The sequence below is a fragment of the Myxine glutinosa genome, chromosome 14, assembly GCF_964187855.1.
Source record: "Myxine glutinosa chromosome 14, kmMyxGlut1.1, whole genome shotgun sequence".
NCBI classification, from domain to species: Eukaryota; Metazoa; Chordata; class Myxini; order Myxiniformes; family Myxinidae; genus Myxine; species Myxine glutinosa.
In genome coordinates this window covers 63,796,334-63,810,098 of record NC_136274.1, presented here as the reverse complement: position 1 = coordinate 63,810,098, position 13,765 = coordinate 63,796,334, and the positions used below count along the sequence as shown (strand labels likewise).

The 13,765-nt window shown below is 50.1% G+C and overlaps 1 protein-coding gene across 1 annotated transcript in view; it reads right to left on the bottom strand.

The window, feature by feature from the left end:
- The window catches only part of LOC137439270 (sperm-associated antigen 17), a 99,984-nt gene that overhangs the window by 70,423 nt on the left and 15,796 nt on the right, over positions 1-13,765 (bottom strand). The window contains exons 5-7 of the mRNA XM_068134999.2: positions 12,353-12,483; positions 12,030-12,163; positions 11,716-11,907 (exon numbers count right to left, since the gene is read on the bottom strand). Of these exons, the coding sequence (XP_067991100.2) occupies positions 11,716-11,907; positions 12,030-12,163; positions 12,353-12,483 (457 nt within the window). The remainder of the gene's footprint in view (positions 1-11,715; positions 11,908-12,029; positions 12,164-12,352; positions 12,484-13,765) is intronic.

Genomic DNA, 13,765 nt, shown 5'->3' with positions numbered 1-13,765 from the left:
TGGGATCCTAGGATCCTGGATTTGAATCCTGGTCGATCGCTGAATTGACGCCAGTGGGGTTGACTCAGCCTGTCATCCCTCCGAGTTCGACAAATTGAGTACTAGTTCACTGGTAATTCCCTGTGTGTCGCAAGAGGTGACTAACAGGGTTGGCGGCAGGAAGGGCATCCGGCTATAAAACATTGCTTCAAAAAGGGGACCACGGTGCCCGAAAAAGGCCAAACCCTACTCTCCGGGGAAAAATGGCCTCTAAAGGTGGTTCATGACAGGTTTCACATCGATCGGTGAAGCGGTTTCAGGGATGGGAGTTTTTTAAATTTCAGCTTTCAAGCTAATATGGCTGCCACACCAAGTGACATATGACCTTAAAAATGTACACTCTGCATATGTATGGGTAGGGGATCATGTTTGTGAAGTTTCGTGTTGAACGGATAAGGTTCGTTTTTCTATCCAATATGGCTGCCAAACCACATGACCTACGACATCGTCATTTTCAAACTGTATGCAACAGTGGTGTTAGATGATATTTCTAAAATGGCCTCCAAAGGTGGTTCTTTCCCACCCCCTCTTTCCTCCTCACACCCATTGTTAGGCCTATTTTATCCTTCAACCCCGCTGTTGGTGTTTTCCTCCTCTCTCTACAATTCCTTTTGTTCTGTCACGTCCTCATCCATTCTGTGTTCTATCTCTTCCACGAGCATCAACTTTGTATTTAGAAAAAACAAGCGTGACGCCTCGGTCCCCCGTCGGGGAAGTGATGTGAGTTGACAAAGTGAAAGACGCAGAAAACATGCTATGATCTTGTGGGAGCTGTGCTCGCACGATACAACCGGACAAAATGGACGACGCCAGGAATTAAGTTTCTCTGAGCTATTTATTCCCAGCTCTCAAACGAACTCCAAAGCACTGAATCAGCCCATCGAACGGGCGGCAATATATATCAGAAACTCAACACACAAAAGCCACGCCTCTCAGGCGGGGCGTGGTATGCAAATAGATAAGCCACGCCTCTCAACGGGGCGTGGTATGCAAGGCAAGCGTTCGCCCGGTAAAGGCAAGTCTCAACACGCCTGTGCGAGTCCGGACACGTGACCGCTCGCCGGTTGCGTCATCGGCCGGTGCAGAGTAATTGTGTCATGCTACCGGTACCCGCTACACGCGCCCCCCCAGAATTAATATGCACCGGGAGAGTCAGTTTTAGGGGGGTCTTGATGACCCGGCCGAAACGACCCCTGACGATTCGTGTGGGGGTGGTAGGTGGTGGGGCGGTGGATGGTCAGGCGGGGGGCCTGGTTGACGGGGGACGGCCCCGTCGTGGAGGAAGGGCCAACCATGGAGGTTGGTCGAGGTCCAAATGGGCCGGCTTGAGGCGGTCCACGGAGATGCGGTCCGCCTTGCTGACGATGTCGATGGTGAACGACTTGTCGTCCCTCTTCAGGACCCGGAAAGGTCCATCGTATGGCGGCCGGAGCGGTCCCCGGTGTGCGTCGTGCCGGATAAAAACATACTCCGCAGTGCGAAGTGCTGGGGGGATGTGGGGTTGGGGGCAAATCTCCTGGCGGCCTCCTGGAGGACCGAGCGCTGGCGAGCCACGGACCAGGGGCCGGTGGCATCAGGGATGAATTCGCCCGGCACGCGCAGTGGCTGGCCGTAGACCAGCTCGGCGGTGGAAGCCTGGAGGTCCTCTTTAGGGGCCGTTCGGAGGCCCAATAGGACCCACGGGAGCCTGTCGGCCCAACCGTCGTCCTGGAGGCTGGCCCTGAGAGCGGCCTTCATCGAGCGGTGGAACCGCTTGCACAAGCCGTTTGCTTGGGGGTGGTAGGCCGTGGTGCGGTGAAGCTTGACCACCAAGGCCTGGGCGACCGTGCCCCAAAGCTCGGAGGTGAATTGCGGGCCTCTGTCGGAGGAGATGTCCGAGGGGGCGCCGATACGGGCAATCCAGGTGCCAATGAAGGCCTGCGCCACGTCGGCGGATGTTGTTGATGCCAGCGGGATGGCCTCCGGCCACCTGGTGGTCCTGTCCACCATTGTGAGGAGGTGGGTGAAGCCCCGCGAGGAGGGAAGGGGTGCCACCAGGTCCACATTGGCGTGGTCGAAGCACCGAGCGGGCACGTCGAATGATGCCAACGGGGACTGGGTGTGCCGGTGGACCTTCGCGCGCTGGCAGGCGACACAGGCATTGGCCCAGTCGCGGACGTCTTTACGGAGCCCGTGCCAGACAAATTTCGCTGCCACGAGCTTCTGTGATGCTTTCCGGCCCGGGTGGGAAAGGCCGTGGAGGGCATCAAAAATGTGCCGCCGCCATCCGGTGGGCACGATGGGGCGAGGTTGGCCCAGGGAGACGTCGCACAGGAGAACTGTGCCTGTGTCCTCGAAGGGGACATCGGCCAACCGCAGGCCTGTGTCCGCTGTCCGGAGGGCTTGCACCATGGGGTCGGCGGTCTGGTCGGCCACCATGTGGGCGAAGTCCACACCCAGGTGGACGGCGTTCACGCCGGACCGGGAGAGGCAATCGGCCACAGCGTTGTCCTTGCCCGCGACGTGCCGGATGTCCGTCATAAATTCGGACACGGCGGAGAGGTGGCGCTGCTGGCGGGCCGACCACGGCTCCGTAACCTTGGCCATGGCGAAGACCAGGGGTTTGTGGTCCACAAACGCCGTGAACGGGCGGCCCTCCAAACGATGGCGGAAGTGGCGAACAGCCAGGTAAAGGCCGAGGAGCTCGCGGTCGAAAGCGCTATACTTGCGCTTGTTAGGGCGAAGCTGCCGGCTGAAGAAGGCCAGCGGTTGCCAAGCTCCGTTCACCCACTGTTCATGCACGGCGCCCACCGCGTAGTCGGAAGCGTCCGTGGTGAGGGCGATGGGTGCGTCGAGCGCCGGGTGCGCCAGCATGGTCGCGTTGGCGAGGGCCAGCTTAGCGCCCGTGAACGCCGCGTCCATCTCTGTGGTCCAGGCGACGTCGTGCTTGGCCGGCTTGCCCCGGAGGGCTTCGTACAGGGGGCGCATAAGTTGGGCGGCGCGAGGCACAAACCGGTGGTAGAAATTTACCATCCCCAAAAATTCCTGTAGGGCCTTGATGGAGCGAGGGCGCGGGAAACTTGTGACTGCCTCCACCTTGGTAGGCAGCGGGACGGCCCCGCGCTTCGTGATGCGGTGCCCCAGGAAGTCGACGGCCGTTACGCCAAACTGGCATTTCGCCGGGTTGATGATGAGGCCGTGCTGGCCGAGGCGCTCAAAAAGCGTGAGCAGGTGGACGAGGTGCTCCGCCCGGGAAGTGCTGGCGATGAGAATGTCATCCAGGTAGACAAACAGAAAGGTGAGATCGCGCAGCACACTGTCCATCAGCCGCTGGAAGGCCTGGGCCACGTTCTTAAGGCTGAACGGCATTCGGAGGAACTCGAAGAAGCCAAAAGGTGTAATTACAGCCGTCTTTGGAACGTCGGCCGGCCGGACAGGTACCTGGTGGTAGCCGCGAATGAGGTCGACCTTGGAGAAGATCACCCGCCCCGCCAAACGGGCGGAAAAGTCCTGTATGTGTGGTATCGGGTACCGGTCGGGGGTGGTGGCGTCGTTGAGGCGGCAGTAATCGCCGCATGGTCGCCATCCGCCACCCGGTTTGGGCACGCTGTGCAGGGGCGAGGCCCACGCGCTATTCGAGCGTCGCACAATTCCCAATCGCTCCAGCGCATCGAATTCCACCTTTGCTACGGCGAGTTTGGCCGGGTCGAGGCGGCGAGCCCTGGCGTAGACCGGTGGACCTGTGGTCGGGATGTGGTGTTCGATGCCGTGCTTGACGGCGACGGCCGAAAACGTCGGCTGCGTGAGGGCGGGAAACTCGGCGAGTAGGCGGGTGAAATCGTCCGTGGCCGGGAGCGTGCAGGCTAGCTTGGTCGGAGCGGAGCCGCTCAATGAGCAAGCGAGCGAGCTGAAGGTCTCCGCGTTGATGAGCCGATGCCTTTTGACGTCGACCAAAAGCCCATGTGCGCAAAGAAAATCTGCACCCAGCAAGGCCATGGGCACGTTCGCCGTGATGAAGTCCCACCTGAAGCGCTGGCCCCCGAAGCAGAATTCGACGCTGCGTGAACCGAAGGTGCGGATGGAGGAACCGTTTGCGGCGACCAAAGCGGGGCCGCAAATCGCGGCCTGTTTGTCCTCCACCGAGGCGGGTATCACGCTCAGCTGAGCGCCGGTGTCACACAAAAAACGCCGCCCGGACTCCGTGTCCGTGATCAACAGAAGGCTGCCTGAATGGCCGACGCTCATGGCAGGCAGCGAGCGCCGGCCTGATCGTTTCCCGACCCGCCGAAAGTGCACGGTGGGCGGCACGTTCTGGCCTTCTGCCCGAACCTGGCGTGGTAATAGCACATGGTCTGCTCTGGTGGAGGCTCCGGCGGTCGCATCGGGTTCGGTCGACGGGGCGTCGCGGCGGCCGCTGCCGTCAGTGGCGCTGACTCGGCCGGTGGAGGCGCCGGTCATGGCGCGGGCGTTGCCTCGGTCGGCCCAGGGTCACAGGCGGCCGCTCCGACGTGTCGCCTGGCCGAGCAAAATTTATCGGCCTCCTTTGCCAGGGCGCGAGGGTCCGTGATGGGCGAATTAGCCAAAGCTAAGCGTACCTGCCCGGGTAGCCGCTGCAGAAACAGCTCGCGGAAGAGGAAGTCCGGGCTGTGGTCACCGAGAAGAGCAAGCATGTGGTCCATGCTTTCGGATGGACAGGCCTCGCCCAGCTCCGGGAGGTGTAGTAGTTGTCGTGCGCGTTCGGTCTCCGTGAGTCCAAACGCACCGAGGAGTAGGTCTTTGAGCATGCCGTATTTGTCGGCATCCGGCGGGTGCTGTAGGAAGCTCAGAACCCGGGCCGCGGAGGAGGCGTTGAGCGCGGAGACCACGTGGTGGTAGCGCGTCGTGTCCTCTGTGATCTTTCGCAGGGCGAATTGAGAATCGGCTTGAGCAAACCAAACGGCCGCGTGAGATTCCCAAAAGCCCGGGAGCTTCAAAGCTACAGCTGACTCCATCGCCGTGTTCGTAGAAAGGGGTCACCAATTGTGGAAGCTGTGCTCGCACGATAAAATCGGACAAAATGGACGATGCCAGGAATTAAGTTTCTCTGAGCTATTTATTCCCAGCTCACTCAAACGAACTCCAAAGCACTGAATCAGCCCATCGAACGGGCGGCAATATATATCAGAAACTCAACACACAAAAGCCACGCCTCTGAGGCGGGGCGTGGTATGCAAATAGATAAGCCACGCCTCTCAACGGGGCGTGGTATGCAAGGCAAGCGTTCGCCCGGTAAATGCAAGTCTCAACACGCCCGGGCGAGTCCGGACACGTGACCGCCCGCCGGTTGCGTCATCGGCCGGTGCAGGGTAATTGTGTCATGCTACCGGTACCCGCTGCAATATGATATTTCGCTCACAAGGTTCAGACATACATGGAGGCGGCCATCTTGGATTTTGACGTGGCGACCCAATTTTCAATAGCGTTCTTCCTTATGCCTAGATACACACACACACCAGATTAGAAGTTGGTACTTCCCTTATTTTCAAGATATTCCGCTCACAAGGTTTAGACATACATGGCGGCGGCCATCTTGGATTTTGACGTGGCGACCCAATTTTCAATAGTGTTCTTCCTTGTGCCTAGATACACCCAAACAGCAGATTAGAAGTTGGTACTTCGCTTATTTTTCAAGATATTCAGCTCACAAGGTTCAGACATACATGGCATCAGACATACATGGCGGCGGCCATCTTCGATTTTGACGTGGGTTGCACCCACACACCAAATTCGAATGCGGTCCTTCGCTTACGCACGCACGCACGTACGCCCGCACGCACACACGCACGCCCGCACGCATGCACGGACGGATGGAAGGACGGACGGACAGACGGACGGACAGACGGACGGACGGACACACGGATGGAGGGGAAAACCATAGTCCCCCTTTCGCTCCGCTGTGCGACGGGGGACAAAAATACTGACCATTTTATGTTGGTGGATGGATGTTGTATAGCAGTAACAAGACAAAACAAAGGTTAACATCTGTCGACAGCAGTTTCAAACCAAATCGACACACGTATTGTAACGTAAATCATGCGCTCATCAGCAGGCCTGATAGATCACCCGAAGCCTGCGACAGATGTCTAACAGGCCCAAGTGCTTCCACAAAGGCATTCGCATTACGCCACCAAATTTAATTAACTCCCCCTCTCAATCCCGCAATGTTCAAACCGTGTGATAAATTTCACTCTCACAAACTCAGGGGGGGGGGGGGGGGTGGGAGGCCCTGTGAGAAAGGCTCTTTGCAATAAAATGCGTTTGGTGTCTCGAGAGACAGTCCACGGAATAGCCTTCGAGAATTATCCCTTTTAATTATGCCGCCCCCCCTTTTGTGCCGAGAGAGATTTATTGCAAAAGCACTTTCTGCTCGTGCACTATTGCGATGTGAAATATTATTGCTGAAGCTTGTGCGAGATTGCCTCAAAAGCTCGCAATTGAAAGGCGAGCCTGTGGCGGTTACGTTTAATTACGCACCAGGGCCTTCTGTGGCGCAAATGTGCAGCCGCATAAAAATGAAATCACCTTCACTGGTGCTTTATCTCAAAATAAATTGTTGAGCAATGATTCCTTGCCTTCGCCAGGGTCTCTTTATTCACCCAACGAGTGCAAATTTGAATCCAATATGTACTGTCGACTTTATTCCCTTTTTTTTTTGCCGTCCAGTTGAGTTCATCACGTACTGAACCCTCCGGCGTCCGTCGTCTGTCGTCGTCGTTGTATGTCGTCCGTTAACTTTTCGACGTTAACACTCCAGCGTCCACAAATATCAACCGATTCTGATCAAATTTGACATGCAGCATCCTTACCCCAAGGACCAGGTTGGTATTACATTTCATCCCGATCCGTTGAAAAATGGCGGACTTAGGCGACCATTTTGTTTTTGGTCATGAAAACGACGTTAACACTCTAGCGTCCACAAATATTAACAGATTTTGATCAAATTTAGAATGTTTAACCCTTACCAGACAAGGTAGGTTGCTATTGCATTCCAACCCGATCCGTCACAAAATGGCCGCCATAGGCCGCCATATTGTTTTCAGCTCCGAAACGACGTTAAGACTTTAACGTCCACAAATATTTATGGATTTTGATCAAACTTGGTGTGTGAGACTCTTACCCCACAAGGTAGGTTGCTATCTTAAGTCAAATCTAGTACAGACAACTGACCTACTTTAAAGTTGTCCAGTCAGTTAAGTTGAGTTCTGCTACCCTGGAAGCTCTAGTTTTTAAAGGCCGTACGGATCAAAAAAGAACGGGTGACAAATGGTAACGCGTGGGGCCCAACATCTGCAAATAATGATTACACCTGTCTCGGTATGATCAAATGTAGCTGTTTGATTAAATAAACTCGGGCGGAAAATGCTTTGAAGGTGTCCTATGATGTACTTAAACCAACGATCCACACATACCGTGGACACTGCACTTTCGATCCGAAATATTGCATCCATGAGACAAATAAGGCCACATATGATTCATCATTCCCATGTATTGTATGCAAACTTTGGATCAGTCCATCAAAAGTAATCACGCCATTTTGAAGAACCATGGAGGTTATGTTTTCACCCTTTTCTGTTTGTTTGTCTGTGAACGAGATATCTCAAAAAGTTGTGGACGGGTTCGGACGAAACCTGGCGGACAGGAAGTGACAAGGAAGAATCGATTCGATTTTGGTGAAGATTCGAATCAGAGAATTTTTAAAGTGATTCTTCACCATTGAGAGATCGGTCGAAAAGCGATATGTAACATTATATTTAAGAGGTTATGGAAGAGTTATGACTAAACTTGGGGGACACGTTGGTTAGGTGACAAGAACAAGCTGATTAGATTTTGGTTCAGGTTGGAATCCAGATCCGGTCTATCAGTGGGATACAAAATGTGTTTAGTCCATCTTCCATATTTTATATCTTTTTACATTGTTTTCTTATTCCCTTTATGTATTATATTTTTATGATGGTTACCTTACGGTGTCACCAAAGAATAATTTCCCTGAATATGTGGCAATAAGGATTGTCATTATTAAACTGTTCAGCCCGGCGGAGATATGCGCTCTACCGAGTGCCGTTCTAGTTTGATTTGTTGTACGCTTTTTCGATATAACAAGCCTTTCCACATTAACTTTGTGAATGGGAACTCTGCATGAAGATACACCATTCGTGAAACATTGAGCTAATGCAACATTTCGTATTTTAAAAAATATTTAATTATTTACTTATTTATAGTGACTCATTTCAGTGGAGGGAAAAAGCTCATAGTCACACAAGTGGCTTTATGCAACAGTAACAAGAAAGAGCAATCAGATTGCAAACCCTCGCCAGGATGTATTTTCAGTGGTTTTTAAGGCTTTTGTGTCAAAACAAATATGGCGGCCGAACCATGTGACCGATGACGTCATCATCATTTTTTTCTAAACTAATTTATTCCTTGATTATGCTCAATAAATTTCATCTTGATCGGATGAAGTTTTGTACTTGTCGAATTATGACGTCATAATGGCGGCATCTATGACATCATCATTAACATATTTTATTCCCCATGGAGAGTTCTTTGCAATGAGCCATGTCTCAATTTTTTCTATTCAGCGCTTTCGGAGATATAGAGGTGCAAAGTTTTTCGCTTTTTCCAAGATGGCGGCCGAACCACGTGACCGATGACGTCATCAGTATCATAGAAAATTATACAGGTGGAGTTGCACATATGGTGAAAATTTCCTGTCGATCGGACCAACAGTTGCAGAGAAAATCATATTTATTCTGTGCGGACAAACAGACAAACAAACGGACTCAAATGCAATACCTTCTCCTCTGGCGAGGGTAATAAGTAACAAAGTAGGGAAGTAAGAGTTAAGATAGGCGAGATCTGTTAATCGAGGAGGTTGCAGGTGGAAGGAGAAAACTGAAGACGATTACAAGTAATTCCAAAGTCTTAATTACGTGGAATGAAAGAGGATGGGTGTCGCCGCATTCCGCAAGTATGCAGGGTGTAACAATCTGGGGGACGTGTAGAGGCTAAGCGGGTGTAACGAGGAAACTATTGGAGAAAAGACGATACTAGGGAATTCTGCAGAAAAGCAACCAAGGTAGTAGCAATAAAACAAAGTGATGAAACCACTCGACTGTGAGCAGAGGCTGAAGGCTGAGCTGGTAAGTGAGCTGCTGTCAATCAATATGACGGCTTTATCCTGGATGTGGTGAGAATGTGAAGGAGCAGGAACTTTGCTTTTTTTTTCTTCTTTTTTTTTGTATACAAGATCGAGGCTCGTGATAGAGCTAACATTAATCACACAAAAAGTCAAACCGACACAAACCGACACATAAAACACAAAATAAGGGGAGCGGTAGACAAGATGGGGAGAGAGGGGGAAGGACACAAACACAACATTTGAGAGCAGGGACATCGAGAGAACTGTGGGAGGGAGAGGGCTTGGGGGGAGGGCGGCGAGCTATAAAACATATGGACACTGCAAGGACTTCCAGGAAAGAAGTTGGAATTTCGAAAAAGTGTATCTGGGGTGAATTAGCGGGGGTATAAAAGATCAAGGTTTTGGATGGGGGAAGATAAGAGATGGTGGTGAACAGCTGTTTTAAAGACCTGGAGGGAGGAGTGGGATTGAAGGGAGTGGGGGAGTTTGTTCCAGAGGCGGGAGAAAAGGGGAATGAAAGAGTGAAGGTGAGCAGAGAGCCTAGATTTTGGCAGTTTAACCATAAGAGGGTTGCTGGCAGATCTTGTGCGACCTGTCGGAATATTTGGGGGACAGAGCACAGAGAGAGCTGGGGGAGCTTTATTTAAGGGAGTTCTTTATCAATAATAACCAAAAGTTCATGCAGAAGAAAAATCGAGCAATGATTTCTGAACTTTCATGGTAATGTGATGGTGTAACAGCTTGGAACTCTTCTTGGAAATTTCATCTTAATGGAAGATGAGATATGTGATTTAAAAAATAATAATTGGTTACATCAGAATCAGTTGCCCTCACACCAAAGTGAATGGAACTATCTACTCTTATATTCATTGCCAACAATGTTAAATCAAGGGCACAAACAGGCACAGGTTAGCAACCATTGCACAGGCTTGATGGGCCGAATGGCATCTTCCTGCATTGAAGTTCCTTGTAAGGGAACGCATGGCATAGTATAACTCGAGTATCTGTTTGTGTGTGTGTTGACTTTTATACGCTCCTGAACCAATCGACGGAATGTGTTCAAAACTGCTGGTTATACTTTTTTTTTTCTTTTTTTTTTTGTACACAACATCGAGGCTCGTGAAAGAGCTAACATTAATCAAACAATAAAAAAAATCAAACAGATACATAAAACATATAATAAGGGGAGCGGTACACAAGATGGGGAGAGAAGGGGAAGCGCACAAACACAACATTTGAGAGCAGGGACATCGGGAGATCTGTGGGAGGGAGAGGGCTTGGGGGGGGAGGAGTGGGAAGGGGGCAGGGGGGTGGGAGAGGTAAAAACACAAGGACACTGCCAGGACATCCAGGAAAGAAGTTGGTATTTCAAAAAAGTGGATCTGCGGTGAATTAGTGGGAGTAGAAAAGATCAAGGTTTTCGATGGGGGACGATAAGAGATGGTGGTGAACAGCTGTTTTAAAGACCTGGAGGGAGGAGTGGGATTGAAGAGAGTCTGGATGTTTGTTCCAGAGGCGGGAGAAAAGAGGAATGGAAGAGTGAAGGTGAGAAGAGAGTCTTGATTTTTGGCAGTTTAACCATAAGTGGGTTGCTGGCAGATCTTGTGCGACCTGTAGGAGTATTTGGGGGACAGAGCACAGACAGGGATTGGGGGGGGGGGGGGGTTAGGCCAGAGAGGAGTCAGTGGAAGACAGAAAAACCACCAACCTGCCTGCGGTGAGTGAGTGAAAGGCCCTCGGAGTTAGCTTCATCGCGGGAGATTCCAATGATTCTGAAAACACTTGCGGTGTACGGGAAAGTTTTAGGGGGTAAGAAAAATTCATAGTCCCAGGGGATTGGGGTGGGTGGAGCACCCCATTTTTCTCGATGTAACTATGTATGGAAAAACGCTGCTCCCGGTATAAGGGGGTATTTATTTCAAGTCACACTAAAATGTGCCAATTTGGGGGAAATGATCTGTCGTTCATTAAAAAGAAGCAAAATAAATGCTTGAGAAATTAGGCCAAATAACTCCTTTTTAAAAGTTTCTAAAGTTTTACCCAATCATTTTCCTCATATCAGTATGTTTTATTTATTAATCAATGGTATATCAATCTGTACCTATAAAAGGCAAAACTCTCTCTGTCTGTCCGTCCCTCCGTCTCTCTCTCCCCCTCCCCCCTCTTTATTTGTGTGTGTTCTATGCACGGCCACATCTTTTAAGTTACAAATATAACTTTGTGTGGGGGGTAACATATGTGGCCTTGGCATCATACGGGAGATTGGGGGGAGGAGGGGGGAATAAATTCCTCAATATAAATGTGTACTGTGTAGCACCACCTACTGATGGTGGCAGAGGGTATTATGATTCCCTTTTTTTTTTACCTGGGCAACGCTGAGGTTAAAGCACTCTTCACATGGGTAAATTTATTTTGGCAAACAGGTCGACTAATTGGTCCATCAGTGAAGCGACGACGGGAAGACTTCACTAGCCATGATGTAAAAACAAGCAGAGGGCCAAAAAAGCATGGTGTGTAACCTTGAGATGAAGCTGGAGGTCGTGGCGCTGCTGTGCTGAGATGCGCGGGAAGCTGAGCAGCTGGCGAATGTGTAGGACAGGTGGGCAGGATGGCATCAAAGCAGGTTGGGATGCACCAAAGGCCATTATGCCTGAGGTCAGCCTATGGCCTCGTCCTGAACTAGGTCCAGGACCGAGTTTTGTTGCCTGTTTCTGGTGAGAAGTACAAGAGTCACACATTGGGGAAATTAATATGCACCAAGGACATTTTTGGCAATGAAACTTTGGATATTAGATCAGAATAATTTTGGTTCTGCGTCCATATTTTCGGATACCTTTTGACTGGGAATACATCTTTCGGACTGCGTGTGCAGGCCAAGAGAGGCGACGCCCTCATGAAACGGAGGGGAAAGCCAACTTGTCGACCAATTTCTTTCTTCAGGTGTCAGTACTGTCACACTTTTCACCGCTGGAATGGGAGTGAGTGCAGTGCATAAGATCAGTTGGTAGCCATGGCTATGCTCTTCCCTTCCAAAAATGCCCTGTGCATTTTTCACGAGACACGGTGGAATTGTGGCGAGAATCTCATCAGATCCCATGAGAAATCCAGATTTTGAAAGTGTACAACAATGCATATGATAAAATCCTCAAAATGGACCTGCGTTATCAGATAACGATTCCTGGAGCAGCACCGTCGATGGGTCACAAGTTGATTCGGACAAGAACTGCTCCACATCCTGCATTCTCAGTAGTTCTGTGCCTGACCAATTAGGATGTACCACGAAGAACCTACAAAGAAGTCAAATCTATAAACATGCACCATGTGAAACCAACTCGTGATTTTATACAGTGGTGTTTGCTCATGGGGCCTTTGTGCATTTATTGCTCCTTTGTCCTTTGTGCATTCATTGCTCCTTTGTCCTTTGCCCATTTATTCCACTGTCCTTCCCATGTGTGCATACAAACACTGCTGTCTGTCTATACATTCGTTGCCTGCCTCTTTCCGTCTCTTGTCCACCTGTTCCCCTTTACTCCCTTGTTTGTGTGGTACACTCACCCCCTTCCCAGCCGGTCGTTCAGCTCTTTTATGAGCCTTGACCTCTGTATTAAAACTAGAACAACACTCTTCGACGTCACGACCTCGACCAATATGCCTCCACGCACATTATTACATTATTATAATACTTGTACCAAGTTTGATTTACATCCATTCAGCTATTCTCAAGTTATCATATTTTTACCTGACATGACCTCTGACCTATGACCTCGGGACCCCAACATGTAATCCGTTAATCTTTACATCATTATACATATCTGTACCAAGTTTGAATGAGATCACTTCAGCCGTTCTCAAGTTATAGACCTATTACAGACTTTGACCTTTGCCCGCTTGACCCCAAATTATAATCAGTTAATCTTTACATCATTATACATATCTGTACCAAGTTTGAATGAGATCACTTCAGCCGTTCTCAAGTTATAGACCTATTACAGACTTTGACCTTTGCCCGCTTGACCCCAAAATGTAATCAGTTAATCTTTACATTATTATACATATCTGTACCAAGTTTGAATGAGATCACTTCAGCCGTTCTCAAGTTATAGACCTATTACAGACTTTGGTCTATGACCTCTTGACCCCAAAATCTAATCAGTTCATCTTTACATCATTCTACATAACTGTACCAAATTTGGTCAGAATCACATCACTGGTTCACAAATTATCGCGGTAACAGGATTTTTTTACAACCTAAAATGACCTCTGACCTTTGACCTCGTGCCCCCAAAATATAATCAGTTCATCTTTACCCCATTATACATACCTGCACCAAGTTTGACTAAGATCCCTTCAGCCGTTCTCAAGTTATTGCAGTGACGGAAACCTATCACGGACGGACGGACGGACGGACAGCCTGAAAACATAATGTCTCCATCGACTTCGTTGGCGGTGACATAAAAACAACTGAATTATACAAATGTGGTTTATTTTCCTTTGTGTTGACTTGCCAATCAACCACGTCGCCACACTCACATTCAGGTCTGGACAACAAAATTGAAGCAAGAAGCTGTT